General features: G+C 37.8%; 2 protein-coding genes across 3 annotated transcripts; both read right to left on the reverse strand.

Moving 5' to 3' along the window:
- Positions 1-163: 163 nt before the first annotated feature.
- On the reverse strand, positions 164-2,662 carry LOC131304065 (protein WUSCHEL). The gene is made up of 3 exons (XM_058331164.1): positions 1,924-2,662; positions 1,354-1,469; positions 164-771 (listed from the first exon to the last, which is right to left on the reverse strand). The coding sequence occupies exons 1-3, from the start codon at positions 2,291-2,293 to the stop codon at positions 349-351; spliced, it is 909 nt and encodes a 302-aa protein (XP_058187147.1). The 5' UTR covers positions 2,294-2,662; the 3' UTR covers positions 164-348.
- Positions 2,663-9,932: 7,270 nt separating this feature from the next.
- On the reverse strand, positions 9,933-16,056 carry LOC131303227 (uncharacterized). 2 transcript variants are annotated; one of them, XM_058329992.1, is made up of 8 exons: positions 15,663-16,056; positions 12,510-12,780; positions 12,340-12,370; positions 11,366-11,439; positions 11,092-11,273; positions 10,606-10,686; positions 10,288-10,321; positions 9,933-10,213 (listed from the first exon to the last, which is right to left on the reverse strand). In XM_058329992.1, exons 1-8 carry the CDS (start codon positions 15,788-15,790, stop codon positions 10,154-10,156), a joined length of 861 nt encoding a protein of 286 aa, XP_058185975.1. In that variant the 5' UTR covers positions 15,791-16,056; the 3' UTR covers positions 9,933-10,153. The 2 variants fall into 2 exon arrangements, with proteins under 2 accessions (XP_058185975.1, XP_058185973.1); XM_058329990.1 differs by having other exon boundaries at positions 12,510-12,910.
- Positions 16,057-23,203: the final 7,147 nt, after the last annotated feature.

Here is a 23,203-nt window from a genome sequence, read left to right on the forward strand (position 1 = left end):
TCATGCAATTTCTATGACAATGCAAGAAAATGCAACCTACTGGAATTAAGACGTACAAATAGCGGTCGATCTACATAAATATTACTACTACTATATATAGATTAATTTTCCCATGACAAGTTTCTAAGTTAATACTACAGACATCGATCGATCACATTGAGCGAGCCGCGGAAGTTAGCCAGAAATTAACTACGGAGTAATATTCTACTAGCTACTCCTGAATTCACCCATAAAGAACTACCAGATCAGTACTAGAAGGAAAACACAAAATGAAGATGGCATAGCTTAATTTGGACATGCCCAAAATATGTGTATATAATGGTAGCCAGGTGGAAATTAGCTAGTTCGTTAATCAGAGGACCACATGCCGGCGTAGGAGTTGAGACTAAGCTCAAGGGAAGTGCGAGCAGCAGTAGCAGAATTAGTATTGCCGTAGGCATAGCCGTTGGCGTGGCGGTGGTGGTCAGAATACTGGAACCAGCTGCTGCTGCTGCTGCCGGAGTAGTAGCAGTTGTTGTTGGGTATTTCGGGCTTAAGAACCACGTTGTCGGCGTGCATCGGGAAGAGAGGCAGGGTTTCAATCTGAGGTTGCTCTTCTTGATCATCTTCTTCTTGCTCATCATCTACTTCCATTGCGTTAATCCTCCTCTGGTACTCAAGGAAAGGGTATGGCTGAGAATATGGATCCCCACCACCACCACTACCTACCCAGAAATTGTGGCCTATTGTTCCACTACCACCACCATTGCACCCTGCTGATATGGTGCAGTCCTGATGAGAGAGAGAGAGAGAGAGAGAGAGCAATTAATTTACACTCACAAAGCTGTGTCGACCCTAGAGAGTAGAGTTTTTGTGATTTTCCTGGGTTGTCTTAATGAAATTATTAACCATAAAAAAAAGGTATAGAGGCTAGAAAAATGGAAGGTTACAACTTACAACCTTGAACAAATGGCTACAAATTACATTTTTTTTACAAAAATATCATATCCTTTAATTTTAAATTTTTTTTCTTTCTTTGGCTCAAAGGGAAAAGAGTGAACTCTTTATGAAGGGGCCGCTCAAAAAAAACCTCTTTATGAAGGGTAACTAATCAATTTAATCACAATGATGTACATGTGTTGTTTCTTAAATGCAAGTAGAGAGATCAGAAAATAAATAAATAAATAAATAAATGGGGGAAGGTTAAGATAGACTAACAAATGGTAGTAAAAGATAAAACCAAATTCAAGGAAAGCTATAAAACTCCTCTCCTTGAAGGGAATTTCGCTAATTCCCTGAATGTTGTAAAGCTAGACAAAATGAAGGCCCAAAAAAGCCCCATCTCTTTTGGAAGGAAGGAAGGAAAAAACATACCCTAAAACTTTTCTCCATATTCACAGATCCATACCCATAGCTTCCCATCTGGCCCACAGCAACCATAGCTGGTGAAGAGGAAGTAGAACAACAAGATGATGATGGAGTGGGAACCCCTGCAAATTAATCATATCCCATATTCCAAAATATTAAAATAATACGTACCCAAACAAATTAAAAATCAACTTCCAGTACTCTTCCTTCCATTCACAAAAAACACCTTCACTTTCTGATCAGTTTTTGCTTTTAGAATAATAAAATAAAAACAGTCAAATGTCTCTGTGAATTATCTATGCAGTGTTTAGAATGGAATAAATTTCTTGAAAATGGGAAAATATCTCTTATGAGCCCCCAAAACTCTGTTCTTTTGCTAACATATTATTGCAAGAGAAATATAGAAATTTACTACTCACCCACACAAAAAATTCGAAATCTACTACTTACCCACAATAAATTTAGATTTGTACTACGTACCCACAAAAAATTCGAAATCTACTACTACTTAACAAATATACAAAGGAACAAGGAGTACGGAGGGTTTTTTTTTTTTTTTTTAAATTTTAAATTTACCTGCAGGACTGGTATTGATGATAGGGTACTTGTTGTAAAGAATGTTGGGGATTTGATCAGCTATGGTGTTGGTGGTGGTGAACCTCTTCTTCTGCCTCTCACGAGCTTTATGATTCTGGAACCAGTAAAAGACATTTTTACCCTCAATCTTGCCGTACTGTCTAAGCCTAGCTGAGATCCTCTGAATCTGATCAGCAGTTGGAGACCTAACTCCATTGTTGTAGTAGAGCTCCTTCAGTATCCTTATCTGGTCAGTTGTCGGTGTCCACCTCGTACTGCTTTGCCTACACAGGTAACTACTACTTCCACTCTTTCCACTTCCACCACCACCCTCTTGATGATCATTTGGTGGTTGTTGTTGAGATTCCATTGTTCGATCAGATTAAAAATGAGAAGATGAAAATAAAGAGTAGAATTGGAAACAAAACAAAATACCCAGAGAGAGAGAGAGAATGGAGAGGTAGGTGTGATGGTGGGAATGGGATGATGCCTATAAAAAGAGGGAGATGGGAGGAAGGCACATGGAGGAGAGAGAGAGAGAGAGAGAGAGAGAGAGAGAGAGAGAGAGAGTATCAGAGGGAGATCTGTGGGAGAAGGACTGAAGTGGACAGAGATTAGGGGGGTGAAGAAAAAGGAAGGGGACAAAAGAGGGCAAAGAAAGTGAGGGATTCAGAGGGGCTTGCTTGGATGAAAAGGCATGACACAAACGCAAGGCATATATGACTAAAGAGAGAGAGAGAGAGAGAGAGAGAGAGAATGAGTGAGTGAAGGCTACAAAATGATATGTTGTGATTTGGGGTTTCACTTTATAATAATGGAGATATGGTCCACTTTACAATGGCAAAAAGCCTAACTATAAATTACTATTCTTGTACTTTAGCTAAGGGTGTCACCTAAGAATAACAGTAGATATATAATGAGAAGGAGGAAGGGGAAGAGTTATCACAGTTGATAAAATATATTCCCAGTTTACCCCACACACCAAAAAAAGAGCGAGATGGAGGGACTGACCCATAATGACAAGGGTACTGTTTGATGAGACGATTTCATGTTTTATATGACACCAAAGTACAAAAATGGGACCCAAATAATTGTGTTTATGTAAAAAAAAATAAAAAATTGCCAGTTAATTAGTGTATAACTGCATGTTGCAATAGTGTTGTTAAGGTACTTATTAAGTTGTAAAATACTCCTATATACACGTACCATACAAGTATAATAGAGTCGTTGAAGGAAATTCAAACACAATTTCATCGTTTGATGTTTGCAATCTTACGTACATTAGACGACTCCAAAGGCTGTCGTGTCCGAATCAAAATTGCGTTCGTAGACTATTTGGAAGAGAAACAAGGAAATGCGTGTATATTTTTCCAACGAGCATATGTATATGTGTGCAATGTATATATGATCAATACACCAATAATATGGGGGGCCCAGTGGGAAAGAAACTCAAAATTGCAATCATGTCTACATATTCTCTCTCTCTCTCTCTCTCTCTCTCTCTCTCTCTCTCTCTCTCGCTCCTGCTGCTGCTATGAGCACGCGTCCCGATAGTAAATGCTGCAGTGCTGGCATTTAGGTGTACGTACTGGAGTGGAATGGACTGTGGGGGGAGGGGAACTCTACTATTCGATTATCACCGGCCATTATTTTCCACGAGATGCAAAACTAAATTTTTCCTAGTTTTATTTAACTAGTAGGAGTATCAATTTTGTATGATTTCATCATCGCAGAGAAAAATCAGATTGATCGGGCATAAACATATATCTGAACGACGCATACTTTTTATTAGAAAAAAACAAATGGATAATTAGATTTTAACTTTTATTTTCTTTTTTATCAAATTTGATTAGATCAATTTATTTATTTTTACATAGATGATAAATGGTTTGACTCGTCAAAGGAAACCATCATAAGTTATATGTTTTAGTATGGCAAATTAAGGATTACAAACAATCTTTACAGGAAAGAGTACTTTTTATTCAAATCATACTACGTACGTTCTTGAAAGTGATCAGATTTTGTTTTCTCATGTAAAAATTGATGAACAATATCTTTAAATCCAAACATAAAATAGTTTAAAGAGTGAAGTTTCACGATTTAAACAAGACATAAAACATAATTAATTACAACCAAGTTGAGCTCATTATTCCTCTAGTACGTACTTTCTCATATCAGTGAAAACATTTGCATCTATTATTATATATATCTATATATCCACAGCCACAGGAGAAGAGTCGACCAAATTAGATTGCTTTTCCCCGGTAACAAATACCCCTTCTGTCCCAATTTATTTGTCAAACTTCGAAAATATAACTTTTTTTAGGAAATATAATGATTACACCTAAAAAGTTATAACTTTTCGGGAAAATGACGGCTTAGGACTTGTTTTGATAATTAATATCCGTCAAAAACATGTTGAGAACATTTGTTAATGCAGAAAATGTTCTTGACGGAGGATATTAATTATCAAAACACGCCCTTAACTGTCATTTTCCCTAACTTTTGACGTTTACCCTCAACTTTTTTTAAAAACTTACTTTATTCCATTAAAGAGGGGGCAAAAGGAAAAATTGATTCAATTAGAAGTCAAATGGACAAATGTTTTGGAACACTTAAAAGTTAAAAAGTGGACAAATAAATTGGGACGGAGAGAGTAAGTACTAATAATATTATCCATTTGTGTGGGCATTACGTTGTCGATCATATATGCAAGACCAGTTCAAAAAAGATCATATATGCAACACCAAAAACAAGTATGTGCAATTAACCAAGAGGGTTGTTTGGTGGTCAAATCCTACTACTTGGATTTGTTATTTCTTAACATCTCGGCCAGGTTTGAAAACTCACATGCTATCGATTTTTATGTAGCCAGTCGATACAAAGAGTTTTATTTTGTGAATAGTGAGATTGGGCTATCGACTTTTATGTAGTCAATCGATACAAAGAGTTTTGTTTTGTGAACAGTGAGATTGTTTAGTTGATCGAGATGAGAACCCGAACACCCGAATAATGAATAGTAGTAGGCTCGTGGGGTCGTATACAATATCCGGTGAGATTTGAAAATACAAAGATGATCACACGCCGTTTTGTAGCTCATAAGTCAGACGCTGGCTAGCTACTATATCATATCATTTGATCCTTTTTGTCTTCTGTTGTCACTCATCATTACTTTAGGAATAGGAGAATTGGGTATGATGTTGTGCAGTGGCGTCCGCAGCACCATGCTGCGCACTTTCGAGCTGTCGGATTATGCATCCGGCGGCTCGAATCTCATCTCGGCAATGAACAGTTTTCGATCGTTGGTTATCAAGATGAAATCCAAACTGTCGGATCCACGATCCGATGACTAAAAAATGAGTAGTACGGCACCCCCTTGCACAACACCAATCCGAAGTCCAAGAATGGAAATAGCCGAATAGGAATAGGATAACTACTACAGTATTTCATACTGTTGGAAAAGGCGGAATTTCAGTGACTAATTAGACCTCGATATTAATGTTTGGCCTGGCCTGGTACTCCTACTCAAATTGCTACTACTACTATATTCCTCTGCCTCTGTACTTTGAGAAATAATTTAATTATTAAACTGTCTTACATAGCAAACTAGAGAGAAGAGAGAGAGAGAAGTTCGTCCCACTTTTATACTATTTCTCTGTGTACTTTATAAGTGTATACAGCAGCATGTACTACTATAGAATGATTCACACTTTTATAGAAATTTATTACATCAATCTTGAATTTGTGATTGTTCAATACTAGGAAGATTCATAAATTTGAGGTGATTCAAGAAAATACAAATTGTAAACGGTCAAACAAGAGCGTGTGTATTGTGTTAATGGACGGTAGAATTGATTTTCCATAATTAGTCGAGCTAAGCTTAAATTGGCCTAGACACCTTGTTATGAGAGGAAATTTGAAAACTTTCCCTAGTAGATATATAACCCATATGTTTTGTTGCTTTTTTGATTACCTCTAAAAGTATTGTTAGGTACTCCATGTATTTAGTTCCTGCTTATATTTTAGCATGATGAGGAATATGTACAACTAAAAAATAGAGACCAAAGAAAAAATAAATATAGACCAGGATTTATATATTTTCTTTTAAACATTCAAACAAGACATTTTTATGCGTACCAAAAAAAAAAAAAAGACGTTTTTTATTTATTCCCCTCCACACAACCTCCGGCCGGTGGCAACCGAGTACAACCTCCTGTGACTTCCCTCTTGCAATTACGTACCCTCTCTAACCCGGTGATCATTTGCTCATGGAGCATTATCACGTGTGCTCTAGAGCCTTTGCCATCACACGTTGGTGTGAAATTAAATCGTCACACGTTTTGTAGTGAAACTCACGCTAATATAAGTGTAGTAGGAAAGAGCGTAGAATTGACTCACCACTTGAGATAGTGCTCCAAAAAACACTTCCTAATTTTTCTCTCTAATCACTGGCGCAGTATGACCTCGATGTGGGGTGACCCTTTCCGCAACCTCCGATTTGTTTTCTCATTTCTGATGCTTACCAAACATGTTTCTCATTTCTTGAGAAATAAAATAAAACCACTTTTGTTTTTGTTTTTTGCCAATACTTACCAACAGAGCCTAAAATGAAACCAACTCATTTAATAGAAACAAAACACAGTACTCTTTTCATTCTTAAAATACCAGTAGTATTCAAGTTTTGCAGAGAAGAAATATTCAATTCCTCCTTGAATTCAACCTGTAAACTATCTCATTCCCCTTTTACACCATCCCTAATGACTGTTGCGCTCTCTCTCTCTCTCTCTCTCTCTCTCTCTCTCCGGTTGATCACCTTTTTCAGATTGTGTTTTATTTGTTTGATTTTGACACTACATCACGAGATTTTCCTCTCCTTATCATGCATTTACATTACCCCTCTCATCTCTCTCTCTAGAAAAGGAAGAAAATAAATAAATAAAATGAGCGGCTTACCTCATAAGTGAGAGCCCTAGCTAGAGAGTACAACACACTACTTCCCTTTTCTTTCGGGTAATCATCTTCCCCTTTGATTGCTATCCTCTCTCTCCCCATATCTCCGAAGATAACATCACCAGGATATCCTCTCTCTCTCTCTCTCTCACTCTCTCTCTCTCTCTCTATGCCTTTTTGCTTTCTTTCTCATTAAGTCCCAGAAAGAGACTATCAGCCCATATGCAGCAAAACCCTAACTACCACTACTTTATTTTGTCTTTTTTTTTTTTTTTTTGTCTTTTTTGTTTTTCTATGTGTTTGAAAAAAACAACACACTCACTTTGCATTGCAAACTGAACTTTCCAAAAAAAGATACTCCCAAGTATTAAATATGCATACAGGCTCTTGGGAGCTTGGATGGAAATGGGTTGCTTTCATGTACTTTATATGTCGATTTTCTTAGTCGTAGGGTTTTATTGTGGACCCCAAAATCATTGCACTTTTAGGGTTTCCTACATGAATGTATATTCACTCTTCGAATCCGAATATCTGACCTGAGAGGTTGCTGGACCACAGTACCACACCAACAAAAGCTACTACTAGCTCTAGAATTTCATTAATCCCTCTGAATTATGTTGACTGAGTTTGTGTTTTGAAAAGTTTTTTAAAAAATAGTAAGGGTAATAAGTGAAGAGAGATAGAGAGAAAAATGTTGAAAGTAAGGGAAATTTTTTGAAAAATTCTTTTTGAAAAGGGAAGAGAACAAGGCATGAATCTTCCAAATTGGACCACACTCAAAATACATTTGTTTAGGTCAAGGCATGTGATCGACTTAGAGATTCACCTCCTCGTAAAATCTCGGGTTTGAAATCTCACACGAAGGTTCTATCAACTTTTTTGGAGTCAGTACATACGAAGCTTCGCTCCGGCTTTAATCAGGCTCCTGAGCCCTCACGATTAATTAAGGTGCGCGTAAATTAATCAAAACCGCTGAGTTATCAAAAAGACATTTTTGTTTATTCTTGAAATTAATTGCTTTTAGAATTCAGCTTATTAATTAATGACGTACTGTAGTAATTTCTGCACAATTAATTGAACTGATCTCATGCTTTTATTATGGTTAAATAAATAGGTCAGCTGTGGTCACGATAGAATCTCTAGCTAGGCTGCGATGTTCTGATATGGATGATTGTGGAAGGATTTACCAATTAATTAAGGGTCCATTTCATTGCCAAGGAGATGGTAAAAGGTGTTGGAAGAAGATATTACTATAACATTCTAATCTCTAATATTATACTGACTAGAAAGAGAGAGATGGAAATTGCCGAGCCAAAGAAAAAAAAAGAGAGAGAAAAAGATGGAAAATTCGATAAAATGAAAATAAATAAAATCTTCTCCAACTTCCACTTAGGGTTGTATTTTTTTTCATGCAAAAGAACACAAAAAAAATATCACGAAAATTGTTATTTAAACAAGTTGCATGTGGTGGGCCGGAACGCGGGTTGGCTAGCTGGACAGCCTGATGGGCCCAACCTGGGGAAAGCTCAATAAAACGGGTAAGCCCTGCCCGGGCCTTTGCAGGCGGGCCAAGGTGCCGGGTCTTGGAGGATCAGGTATAGCTTGGTCGATCGGCGACACGCCAATGCCAAGCAGTCGGGTCCGGCCACGTGGCATGCACCACTGTCAGTTCGACCACGTGCCACTCAACAGCGTGACACTCGACAAGTGCTCGGCACGAGCTACCTTGGAGTCCAAGGCAAGTAACTCCCTAGATAAGGTAAAATGTCCAAGACAAGTAACTCCCTAGATAAGGTAAAGTGCTAACCCAGAAAGGTGAATTTTATTAAATAAGAACAAGCAAAAAGTAAGTAGTCAACAACTTGTTGATTAGTAGAAACACCCAATCATCTGAGTGCTTACCGGTTATCTCCGGCTGGCTAGTCACTAACATGGTTCCATGTCTTATAGAGTTAGGAAGGGAGAAAAGAGCTCAATCCAGATCCACACCCAAAGATCCACGTGAGGAGATCCAAGTAAAACACCGCCCCGGCAACCTATACCCTAAGCTAGGCTTCTTCTTTTTTACGTGATTACCAAACAGACTTAATTACTCTAATTTCGTACCTTCAATTGTTAGTGTTAAATTGCGTTGTCAAAAACATATCCTAAGATAAGCAATTATCTTGTAACCCATAAGTAATACTCCCTCCGTCCCTAAATAAGTGTCCGGCGCGCAAAACTAGGCTTTACAAACCATGCATATTTTCTATTAAAAATTTTAATATTTTTTCACAATCTAATAGAACTCATTGCTATCTATTGATTTGTGAAAAAAAATTAATTTTTTTAACGAAACAAATGCATCTTTTTGAAGGCCTAGTTTTGCGCGTTGAACACTTATTTAGGGACGGAGAGAGTAGCTCGATTCTTAATCAGTAGTACATGAGACCTCTCTTCTTCTTCTTCTTTTTAAAAAAAAAAAAAGGTATTTTGTTTGAATCTCTAACAATCCCTTTGGATGATGAAAAATAATGAGATAATACAGAAGAGCTCTTTATCACCAAATTTCACCCTTTATGGTGAGATTGGCTGATTAAGGGAAAGAGCCAATCAAAAACAAAAATTTGCCATTTTCTCTCAACTTTTCACCAAAATGCTCAATCCAAATAAGTGATTTGATAAAAAATCATAACCCTTTCCTTTCTCTTCTCATGAAACCCTTCCAGAAACCCTTCCGGCCCTGGGGCTGCAAATGGACTAATTGGTTCTGTTATCAATTGGCAAATGTAGACACAAAATGGCTTCTATCTCACGTTTTGGGGCGTCATGCTAGGAGGAGTAAAACACCAAAATTTGTTACACCATTATCTTGTCTCTATTGTGCTGTGCAAGAAGATCTTCTAATTTGGACAATTGGTTTCATAAATAGAACAGTACAGGTCTTGTATCTAAACTGACGATTGCTTGCTTATTAACATATCTCACATGGTTTGTCTGTTCTTGTCTCATGCTGAAAAATTTCACCACATTTTAGTGTCTTGGGGTTAGGGACAAATGATGTACATAACTGCAACAGAGAAAGCAACAGCCATTTGGACATTCATAACCAACGAAAAAAAAAGAGAGCAATGTTTAAACAGAAAAAACCAAAAAAAAAATCCAAACCTCTTGATTTCACATGAATGAAACCTTAATCAAGAGCTGCCACAAGTTCACTAACTAGTGGTGTAAAGGCACCTAGTTTTCAATAAAGCAAACCCGCACACTCTCTCTCTTACAAACAAAAACAGATAAGTTTTCAAGAACATAATTCGGATTGAGGGCTAATTATTGTCACCGCCTCATATAATGTCAGCAACTGAATAAGGAAATCCAACTTGCTACAACAATGAAAATCCCCTCATGAATCTAGTGCTACGCAACAACACTCACCGGCTGGGCAGGCGCATCTCTCTGACTCTTGCACCTGTAAACAATACAAATGCTTCCAGTATTTAACCAGTTGATGAAAGCGATAACATACACAGTATCCACGTAGAAACTTTGGCTTTGTCAAATAGACATATCAGCATGACTAATGGGGGAGAGTTTTACTTTTGATGCGCTTTGAATGCAATATGGTGACATCACCAAAAGATAGTACCAAGCAGTCAAGGAAACAATTTAAACGGTTTTCAGGCCTCCGCTAATTTTCAAACAAATATAGGACATAACACGCAAATACAAGGACGAAGGTGAAAATTTACAAACCTATTACAATTGGATCGAGACGCATAGTTGTGATTGTTGCAATTCGTACACATCCAATCCCCATCACGCCATTGCTTTGCTCTGCCAAGTCATAGGAGCAGGAGTATTACAGATCTTAATCAAAGAAGCACGGGTTGGAACACGTAATGGTGGATGCTGGATATATTCTCTCATTACGAAGCATGTGTATGTAACTGAAACTGGGGAGAAATGTGTCGCAAGAGAAAATTGGGAGGTTAGTGGGTGCTTCCAAACCCATCTTGGTCCACAATTAAAAGCAACCAAAAAGATGCCAGGAAATGGACAAACAACGGTTAAACGTACAGAAGATTAAGAACAAAAGAAGAAAATAAAACCAACCACATAAATCACCAGTAGGAACCACTATCTCTATAAGGAAGTGTGTTTATATATTATTCGCAGAAAACCCGCCCAATTAGTTGTATTTGAAAGGAGTTCACATGAGATTGCAAGGTTCGATTTTACCCTTTGCCAAGAAGAGTAGGCGTTGCTGCTACATATGGAAACTGCAAGTTTACTGGTAAATTTGGAGCCGTTGCCAAGCTTCCACTGGCATATGGGGAAGGGGTATATAACCCAGTTGTTTGGTTGCCACCAGAAACTACTACTTGATCAAATGCTGGGTATGCATGCTGAAGCCCAAGTGCCTGCAATTGTAGGAAAACCGGTGAGAAAATAGAAAGAAATCTGACAACCGGGATTACGGGAGCAATTCAATTGATCTGGAACCCACGCTGACCTGTCCTGCATTCAGTCTCTTGTTATCCCAGTTGTGGACCAATTCTTCGGATGCTAATCGCTTTGTTCCAAGTGCTTTATGGCGAAAAAAAAGAGAAACGAAAAAGTCAGCAACAAAAAAAGCCCAAGATTCACTAATAAAAACTTCGGACCTAGTTGACAGTTCAAATCATCATTTATAAGGGAAGAAAAGCAATACATAAAAAAGAAAAACAAAATGAGCATCCCAAAGGTTGGAGGCCCATGCCAGTTTGTTGAAACCAAACAATCGAGTACAGTCACCGTAAAAGATGGATTCAACCAAACTGCAATGACCACTTTTTGACGATAACGGACTGTTAGAATTTTCACGAGGTACTCGAATGCTTTTGCTCTAGAACAGGCAAACCACAAAAAGTGATGTGTTAAAATTATGTGAAAAGTCAGACCAAGAGAATGATGCAGATTGGGTACCTCAGGGAGAAAACTAGGTTAATTACACTTCTATCACTCGGCAATTTTACATGAGCAAAAGTATTATTCATCTATAGGCTATCCTCCCCAATAACACCTCCTCATATAGTACCATATGTTATGTTGAGTGGGAGAACAGCAGGAGCAAGGCTGGGCACACAATCTATGTCACAACTCACGTGGAATACTGCGATACATATATCCAAAGTTGGATAGCGGTACAGGGACACATCCTGAAACTTACATAAACATTAAAAATCACAAATGAGCAGGATTTTGTAGAGAACAATTTATAAGCTTTTCTTCAAGATGTTCATCTGGCATATAACAACAAACACAAGCACCGGGAAAAAAAATTAAAACAAAATACGGCAACATCCCAAAGAGGGGCAATACTGTGACGTTAGAGAGAGCAAATAGATGCAATATTATCCTCTGCAACTCTGCGGTAAGGTTTGAGAGCCAAAACGAAATTGATAATCAATACCCAAATGATTACTATGCTGAGAAAGAAGGGTTTACCTTGTGGCATAGAAGCATTACACTTTTTGCACTGCCAATGAAAAGAAAAGCAAGATTAAGACACTAGCATTGCCAAGGAACAAATTTCTTCAAAATTGAAAGCAATTTGCCTTCAGCTGGAGAAAAATGTGCAACTTGTGAATACGCCATTTACACAGCTATCTTCATACCTCAGCACGAGAAGAATAGTTATGGAAGCCACAATTGCAGATCCAGTCACCATTTCGCCATCCTTTTTGAACCAACGGCAGCAGATTTGCTTGGCCAGTATAAGAAAGTCCAGAACTGTGGTTTCCACCCAAAGGCCAAGTAGATGCCTGCTGAATTCCATACTCATCAGCCCCTCCAAGTGACCAGCTGGAGCTCAAAGGGAGTGACTGCTGGAGAGCACCAGTGCCCAATAATCCAATATTCATCTTTTGTTCTGGTCCTCCTAGGGCCCTGGCAAAATAATGGGGATGAGTGTGGAGAGAAGCTCCATGCATTGCAATTGCTGGCATTGCTGCTACCTCCTTTGGTTGCCCGCACTTTTTGCACTTTTCTCTTGACGCATAGTTGTTGTTAGTGCAACCTATTGATCCATTGCCACACACACGAACACACCCACCCACAATGCAGCCAGGAAGGGAAAATGAAGCCAATAATACGCACACCAACCAGCCCATTCCAGACCAAGACAGACCAACAAAATTAACAAACTCACTCAACCTACTTAATTGCAAGTTTTTAACATTAATTTGACAAAACAAGATACATATCAATAGACAAGCTAAATTCATGATGAAACAATGTCACTATTCAATCACCAGAAAAATGAAGATCCGTTACACAGTAACAAAAAATACTCAGCCCTTTTGTAAACAGTAAACACCTCATACGTTCTTGCACTCCATTAGTTAATAAGCTTTGACTGACTAATTTCGAGCTGTATCCTTACTATTCATCTAAGAGAACATTACAAGTCTAGAAACTATATCTAGTTATATGTATCTGGAGAAAAATGTGGATCAACAGAAAGATGTACTTAAAGTCTTACTCTGTCTTTCAGCAAGACAGTTGGCAAGTGAATATGATATAGATTATAGACAATTTTACCTCTTGGATTATAGTGTGACTGCAATCAACCCGTCGCTTACTATCAAAGGCAATGATCATATGATGACAAACATGCATACCTTCACCACGAAAAGCCATAAAAACACTCTAATCACTACTAACAAAGATCACCACAATTTAAAGTCCTCCAAAGTGGCACACCAACGTGCAAGGAGCACAAGTTCAGTGCAAAATGTGGCAACGAAGCCAAAAAAGGAGTAGTTAAGCATGTCAAAGTACAAAAATCAACCAACCACTTCTTTCCCTTGTATTTTAAGTTTTTCAGTTGTTTGGGTAGCAGGGGGAGCATATTATGAGCAGTGATATTTGTAGAACAACCAAGAGTACTTTTCAGCAGGAGCATCTCTACATATAACTGTTTTCGTGCTGATTACGTACTTCATATCAATCACACGTACCAACACTGTTAGTCACAAGACTCACAAAAACTCAGAAAGTCCAAGATAGCACCATCACTTGCTAAAAATGGTCATAAATTACCAGAAACAAGTCAACAGTCTGAAAATACTATATACCAAAAAATTGAAAAACAGCGAAACAGACAAAAGCTTTATTCTCTCAAATTGAGTCGACTCGCAACACAGAGAGCAATAAAACTACGGAGTATAAGCTATAGAGGAATCATTTCCACCCTACTGTCCTGAACATGAAAACCTACCAGACAGCCCCCTGGTTTAAATCAATTAAAGCGCAGATCTTTTCAGCATGCCAGTACTCCTGCTCTATAGAATCCTAGCTAGCATGCTCATCCAATAAGGTAAAGTAAACTTCATTGTCTTTCATACGGTTATAAAACAAATATGAAGTTTGATATTTATTTGCGCAAACTAATTAAAATCTACCGTCCAAAAAAAATCAGCATCTTTGAAGCATAATGTGTATCCAAGTGTCACACCCAATTTCCGCGGGTTTTTTCAGATAACACTCAAACATTGGTTATTACAGTCCCCAACTTTCAGAGAACTTCTAAGCTAGGGCATGTAAAACAATGTAGAAAGTGAGTGCCAGGATTGACACCTTAGCTCTACGGACAATCTAAGATCATGCACTGCAATAGTGCCATTAAAAGCCAAATTTCCTGAAATACCGAAGAAGTCCAAAGAAAAAGAAGATGACCCCAGCAACAGCTCTTCAAGTAGGGGGTAGTTTATAAATAAATGCACAAGCATGTTCTTTGATTGTTGCAGCAAGTGTTAAATTCCAAATCCAGTCACCAAATGTTCAATTTGTGCTTCAATCAAGTCAAGAAAATTTTCAAATGCAAAATCCAATCGGAAACACATTAGTTAATATTGGAAACTAACGACGGGACTAAATAGCTAAAACCCCGATACAGACTCGACATTTTCAACACTGTTCACCAGATCCCACAAATAGAGGAACCATTTCAACCCTACCGCCATGAAAGAACTTGTACACTAGTGCACAACAAGTACCAGAATTGACTCCTCAGCTCTAATACAGACAATCCCGAATCATGCAGGGCAACAGTGCCAGCAGCACATAATCGCGACAGAGGGAATACGGTCTACAAATGTTCACAAAACATTACCAGCAACCATAGCTCATTGAATATCGGCAAACTTCCCTAGATATGGAAAAAAAAAGTTCCCAATAAAAAAGGAAAGAAAATATCCGGCAACAGCTCTTTCACAAGGGATAATTCCTTAAACAAATGCAAAAGCATGTTCTTTGTTTGCAACAGCTAGAGTAATACTGGAAATCCAGTCACCAAAGACTAGCCCCAAACTTGTGTTTGGATTTGTGGTCAATCAAGTCAAGCCAAAACCCAAATGGAAACGCAGTCAGTTTAAATTGGGAACTAACCAAAGGGACTAAATAGCTAAAACCCCGATACAGACTCAAGATTTTCAACCCTGTTCTCTAGATCCCACAATGAATCCAACAAACTGCCAACTCCTACGCATCTTAGGGCATGTTCTTCGTTCGTTTAACACAGCAAGTGTAATATTGGGAATCATCAAGTCAAGAAAACTTTCAAACCCAAAACCCAATTGGAAAAGCAAAGAATCCAATAAACTCCTCCAACTCCTGCGCATATCTCAGGGGATATATATTCAAAGAAAACATGCATATAAAGACCTCCCATACATACATATAAACAGCCACAAATAAGAATGAATATGGTAATAGTAGTAAGTTAAAGGGAGGGAGGAAGGGGGGGGTTTGGGTTTGTTTAGAATTACCGGTGCAGATCCAGTCGCCAATACGGGGGAGCCATTTGGAATCTTTGGGGGTTTTGGTGTCGACGAGGAGGCGAGGCTGCTTGCATCTGTTGCACAACGTCCTGAATGCATAGTTTCTGTTCCCGCATCCACTGCACTCCCAATCCCCTTCTCGGGAGTGGGACCCTTCTCCTCCCCCCATCCGAGTATGCTCTCTCCCTCTCTCTCTCTCTCTCTCTCTCTCAACAGCTTTGGGAAGACCTTTCTTGGGTATTCACAACTCGAACATTTGTTGGGCTCGGAGAAGGATATGTGAGAGTGAGGGTTTCGAAGGCGCTACGTTGACACAAAGCCGCTGTCGAACTCTCTTTTGTACGATGGGCGCATACGGAAAAATTATTTTGTGTGATCCCCTCTGGAGAGGAAAACAGCCAAGCAATCACTTATAGTGAAAAGGGAAGTGATCGCGCCAAGCACGAGTGGTGAGAGTAAATATTGCAAGGTGGAGTTTGCGTATGGTATCGAAGGCGTTTGGATCGAAAGCTTTGATAAAATAATCATAGTTAGGTTTCGTTCCGGAACAAAAAATAAGTTCTTATTTTTTAAGAAGGCAATTTTAAGCTTAAAAATTATGAGCTTATTGAAAAATAAAATTATGCAATATGGATCTTGTTTGGAAGATCTCGATGAGATCTTTTATACGATGCAAAAAAATATTTTTCATTTACTTTATTTTTGAGTTTGAAAATGTGAAATAAGCTGCTTATTTTTTAAGAAGGTTTCTGGAACGGGGCCTTACTCTATTTATAGTCAATTAATTTTAGGTTAAGTTTCTTCGTCTCATTTTGCGTGATCGAGTCTCCGCCCGAGTCAATTCTCTTGCCTCGTCAATTCATACCTTCACGTGTTATCGGACTGCACGTGAGAAGGAAGTATTGAACTTTATCTTAGATCACTCACTCGTCCAAACTTATTATATATATATATATATATATATATATATATATATATATAATTTAGAAGCAATTCAATCTGTTGCTAATTGATTTTAATGTCGAATCCTTCCAAAAATCTAAAATGGAGAAAAGGGAAACATCTGTCAAACGGTGACTGATGCTAGAACTTTTCCCCCTCTTAAACACATTAAGTGCAGGCTTCTGGTCATCAAAGTAGTACTAATATTATTATTTTTTTGATTAGTCAAGTGCTAATATGATCGTTACAGACAGAGTTTAATCCTTTTTAGGCTCCGTTTGGTTCGACGGCAATGATTTTATCATCTTTTGGCGTTTGCATATATACAGTGACATGAATATTTAAGAGCAAAAGAATTTTACACACCAAGCAATGTAGAACTTACCACTAAAACCTTCCCAAGTTATTTTCCAAAGATGTTACAGTGATTTTTTAGCAGTCATCCTGACGTGAATTACAAAATGAGACCAAATACCTGACACAAAGAGCACAATTTTGTTTTCCCTGGCCAAAGTCAACATTGTTAAATGTAGTTAGTGAGATTTGAATTCTATGATCAAATGCATGAAAGTACACAATGCCTAGAATAAACCCTATCAAATACCACTCCACTTGCGACACAATGTGCACAATCGTCATTGCACAATCTTTCCTCGAGTGGAATAAAAACCTGGAAAAGAAGCTCCTAAGGAAATAAGACACTTGGCCTGGAGCGAAGTATTTCTTTGAAGACTTCATTTTAAAGGAGGAAGAATTAAGAAGAATAAAAATGCTTTTACAATAGAATATCGTTGGAAGTACATCGGAACAATACAGAACCGAACTGCAGTGCCAATTAGTTAGATTCTTGCACGGTTCAATAAAGTGACAATGTATTACTTGTCGAACTGAACTGTAGTGCCAATTATTGTGCCAGCCAGCCGAATAAACATTAGAGATAGGTCCATCAGCAGTGTGATAGTCTTGAGTGGCGTCGGCAATCGGGTTGGGGACAAGGTTGCTTCAAGCAAACCATCTAGATATTCAAAAATTCAGAATTAGTGGAAAGCAAAGAAAGTCGTAATATATCGAATCCCAGCACATGATTGAAAAAGAGCAAACTCTACCTTTACAAAAGAAAATTGGTTTTGCCTCCTAAAAGAGTGTTGGACATGTCTACATCAGACATACCAGACACTGTTCATAGAAGGATGATTATATCAGCAGGACGAACCACTGCGCCAAACCAGCTTTAAAAGGCCATCTTTCAGCATCCAACTTGGCCAAATCAGCTTGAACTACCTGAGACAAATTCCCCCTTCTTCTGGAAAATACGTTTATTAAATATGTGCGGAGAATTTCATAACCCAAATATTGGCCAGTCAATGGCCCAAGGAGCGAAGGAGCAGCGAATAGACCAAATGCCAACCATGGGCTTGAAACAAAGGGCACTGGTGTTGAACATATAAGTGGTAGAATAAACGCAACAAGAACGGATAAACTTAATGAACATATTCACATGAGGATAACACTTAAACATGATAAGGCCAACGATATTGCAGCTAAATAACCACCCATTAGCAGTGACGTGGTCCATATCATAAGTGATTGCAGCATCGCTGAATTATAAAGCAAATTGGCAAACCGTTGACGGAATACGATCATGTAAGTCCCCTGAGAATTGGCATTAAACAATCGTTAGAAAATTAGATCCATGGAAACTTGATTTTGAAGCCACAAAATTTAACAGCAGAACAGAAACAGTGGGCAAGGAGAAAACAAAAGGTCAAGCCAAGAACAATGATCGAGTTTCAGAGTCAATTACGTTACCCAATGTCAAAATATACAGCAGTATCCTGGCCAGCCTGTTGGTCTGCTGCAATAGCCTTGTCATTAGGGATACGAGAGGAAGCAGCAGTGTGAAGCAGAAACGCAACCATATTTCCTCCAAGATGCTGAAGTGAACCCGGTTTCAAAAGCTCTAATTTGTCGTTCTGCATGAAGAAAGCATTTCAGTTATTCTTGACAAATGAACAAGAGACCATTAAAGTTACATCGCCATTATTCCTCTTATTACTGCAGTGCAATGGGCTCTTAAGAGAAATTTTATGCTTACTAACATTCATACTAATGACATTTCTATTTTCAACAATTGAGTAGCTTTAAGGAGTTCCTAGCTATCCAACCCCTTTGTTTTATAATTTTTGCTTTCTAGCTCAATCAATCCACATATGCAGGATACATCTTAGCGAGCGGTCCAGTTTTTGTCAAGCCGATGAGTTGGAAAGATTTGCAACTCCTTCAAGAATCCACTCTGAAGCAAATATTAGCTATCCATTTGACAAAGGATGATTTGCATCTATTCTTGGATTCTCTTTTGTATTGAAGTTGCTTTTATGCTTGATGTATTTTCTTTTGTTTTTAGTTGTGTTGGGGCTGTATTTGCATCTCTCATTTGAAAAGAAAGAAATTGGGTATATTTGTAGCAAGCAAAAATAGAAAGAATGAGATTCAGACTACAAGCCTTAACAGTTAACACAAAGATTTACTTTGACAAAATAAAAACACATTAAACACCATGTTCTCTTGAATATATAAACAGCTGGTGCCATTCGAAGTGATGTCAATCTAACATCAAAGAAAAACATGCAAAACAGTAGAACACAAACTTAGTGAAAATAAATAGATCTAGGATGCCTTAGGAGTAAAAATAAATAGCATGAATATTATCCACAGGAAGCTGTTGATTCAAAATCTTATTCTTCAAATGATAGACACATTAACAATCTTGTAACGTGCTGCTTAGTTGGAATGTTTCGGTGACTACCACAAGATCAACAAAAAAAAATACACGGAAGGAGAGTATTTCCAGGAAGAAAAGAAAGAAATTGGGTATATATTGTAGTAAGCAAAAATAGCACGAGGTTGGTGCCAGTTACACAGTTATAGAAAGAATGAGATTCAAACTACAGGCCTTAACACAAAGATTTACTTCTGGCTTTTAGAATTAGGCTTCCAGGTCAAAATAAAAACACGTTAAACACCATGTTCTCTTGAATATATAAACAGCTGGTGCCATTCAAAGTGATATCAATCTAACATCAAAGAAAAACATGCAAAACAGCAGAACACAAACTTAGTGAAAATAAATATATCTGGGGTGCCATAGGAATAAAAATCAATAGTGTGAATATTATCCACAGGAAGCTGTTGATTCAAAATCTTATTTCAAATGATGGACAAATTATCAGGAGGGCTAAACCAATTAGAAGATTAGCCAGATAAATAGTGCATCAAAGTTCATCTTGATCTGGAGTTAAAAATTGCATACTCTTGCAAATCTAGTCGGTATGTTGTTGTCATCTTATTCCCGTGTAGCTGTAAGACTAAGAACATTCTGCCAACTAAAACAGCTTTACAACACCAACTAACAAAAGAGAGAATTAAATTGCATGATCAAAAAATCCATGGATGACCAGAGTGCCACGTTGCTGTTGACTTGCTACAAAAGATTCATGACACCTAAACAAATTGTTCTCCATAGAAAACACAAGCTCTAGAAACACCAACACAGGTTTGGTTAGAATGTTCAAACACAGGTACAGCCCATGTTGCTTTGATGGGGCAGTGCCGCAGTGTAAAGCAAAGTGGCATTGTGGATATTCTTTTACAGACTAATACTCCACATACGTAGTTGATTCATGCAATTGATACATGAACTCACACCCGGAAACTTAAAGTTGAAGTAGCCAAAATGCAAACAGTTAGGTCGTTCAATATGAATGAATGTGGAGAGAGAGAGAGAGAGACGTTGTCAAACCTCCCATTTGGTGCATAAAAGGAGTACCGCCCGTTTCCTAGTCCAATCAATGATAGTCGGTGACAACTGATCCTCAGCAGCCAATGAGTGAAACCTTTGCAAGATAAGTGAAGTCCCACGTCGTCTGGTATCACCAAACTCAAAATATGAGAACCAACAAATATGGCTTAAAGTATTGATCAAACTCTTCCAAATTAGTGCAATCACTAGGCATTACTAATTGGTAAGAATAAGCAATTCTCTGCTGGGCCCTAGATAATACATGAAATGAACTGCTCAATATCCATAATGACAAACCTAACAACAATCTCATGTCACCACATCTTACCAAATTTCAGGCTTACTCAGGAATACATCCAGTTCTGTTTTACACATACAATCTGTATATTTTACGGATAATTTATGAGGTACACATGCGACCCCTGACCCGCACGTGGAGAGGTAAGCAAAGGATCCATAATACACTTGGAGTCAAACGGAGCTCGTTTCAGAATTGCAAAGTAATATTCAAGAAGGATGCTAGGGAACCAAAACCGGTGTTCTAAAAATCGCGTTTAATCGCCGATTAATGGGCGATTAATCGGTTTTATGGCATCTCCGATCAGATTAATGCTTGGGCGTTTGAATTAGGCGGTCTGGAGATTAATCGGGATTTGGCGGCGATTAATCGCCCATTAATCGACGATTAATCGGTTAATCGGCGATTAATTGCCCATTAATCGGCGATTAATCAGTTAATCGGCAATTAATCGGTGATTAATCGGTTAATTGATTAAACGGCGATTTTGAGTGTGAGTCCGATGGAGACAAAGTTATGGATGGATATGGAGAAGAAGAGGAGTAATGGACTAATAATTCCGTACTTGGTTTCATTTGGTTTGAACGTTGCACGTTGTAATTGACTGGTAATTTCGTACTTGGTTTCATTTGGTTTGAACTATGAACATTGAACTTCTCATTATGGATTGACTAGTTATTTGGTAGTACCTAGTTTCTATGTCTCTGTATTTGAATTGTAGAGAACTGTTTACATTGAGTATCCAATAGCCAAAGAGAATTAGGAAATTTTTTGGGAGAGAATATATCACATCAACTAGGAAATCTGTGATTATTGATGGTAGGGACGTTGCATAATATTTATAAAAAAAAACCCGACTAATTGCTAAAAGGCGATTAATGGCCGATTAATAGGTCTCGAAGTTTGAAGGTGGTCGGCCGCCCGCCTAGCGCCGAGCGCTTTTTAGAACATTGACCAAAACTAAAATGCAACCAGCCCAAATGCATAAGTACTAGAATGCACATAGTCCACTTCCACCCCTTGTAGTTTTGGCCATGTGCAGATACACCCCATGTGGTCTAAAAATGTGCACATAACCACTTGTGGTTTTAAAATTGTAATGATAGACCATCTGCCGTCATATTTTCCATCCATATTAACGGAGGTGTATCTCACATACCTCTAGAATGTACACTAAGTCGTTCATAATAATGTGTTAAATAAAGAATAGAGTTTCTCTATAAAAATCCATCTCGATCAGACATCAATAACTCAGTGATCTAATTTGTGGTAAATTCAAATTGGAAAAGTTAATTTCATAACAAAATTGATTTGACTATGAACTTTTCATTTTTTGATTGACTTGAATTTTGGCATAGATGTAGTACTCGTCAAACTCTACAATATCAACGGTTTGGATTCAATTTTTGGTATAGTGGATGGTGTGATTAGATTTAAAAAAGAAGAATAATCAAGAAAGATGATGATGTTATATCGGTCTTTAAATGTTGTATCCGTCAATATGGATGAAAAATATGACGGCATGGAGTCTATCCGCACATTTTCAAAATCATAGAAGGTTATGTGCACACTTTTAAACCATAGGAAGGTGTATCTGCAACAACAGGGGTCAAAGTGGACTTTGCCACAAAGCAACATCTAGTTTTAGTGAAGTCAACTATTTACACCTATACATTATACGATTTGGAGAATAGTCAATCCAATTCAACAGTAGTAATCTACTACTCAAACAAATGAGTTTTTTATAACCATAAATATTTGCAACCCAAGTATGGCCAGTACATATAACCATAAAAAGAGAGTTTTTTATACTCCCTCCATCTCTATTTAATTGTCCACTACGATTTTGCACGACTTATATCTCTCAACGTATATTGCTAAAAATATGCAATATATATCTTGTTTGATAGATCTTAATTTGTTCTATAAGACAATGATTTCAAAAACATAAAATATAATATACGTCAAGAGATATAAGTCGTTAAAAATGCATGCAGAACTGTAGTGAACAATTACATAGGGACGGAGGGAGTACCATTCAACTAATCATCTCATACCATAAAAAGAAGAGTTTTCCGAATAATGCTTCCAACTTGCATCTGTTCTTCATCTCCTCTCAAATGCTTCAATTTCGAATAAGAATTAGGGGTTTGTTCTCCTTATGTTTTCATAGCGGACCAATATGGGTTGAGTAGACCTTCTTGAAAACTCGAGTGAGACAAAATTATCCCATAGGAAGAAGAAGAAGAAGAAAAAAACGATCTTCGACAGCCTTAAAACAAGAGCCCTAGATTTTAAACAAATAGTCGTACAAAAGGCTCCTATCTTGTCACTCTCGTTTTTTTAATGTTAATCCCCTACAAAATATATTTTACTATTTTTTTGTGTGCAAAATACAATTGTAGGAAGTGGCGTTAAAGTGATAAAATCATTTCCCTAACAAAATTCTTACACAAAATACGGAAAATGATATTGATACCGACCCCGTCG

Source organism: Rhododendron vialii, chromosome 10a (assembly GCF_030253575.1).
Source record: "Rhododendron vialii isolate Sample 1 chromosome 10a, ASM3025357v1".
NCBI classification, from domain to species: Eukaryota; Viridiplantae; Streptophyta; class Magnoliopsida; order Ericales; family Ericaceae; genus Rhododendron; species Rhododendron vialii.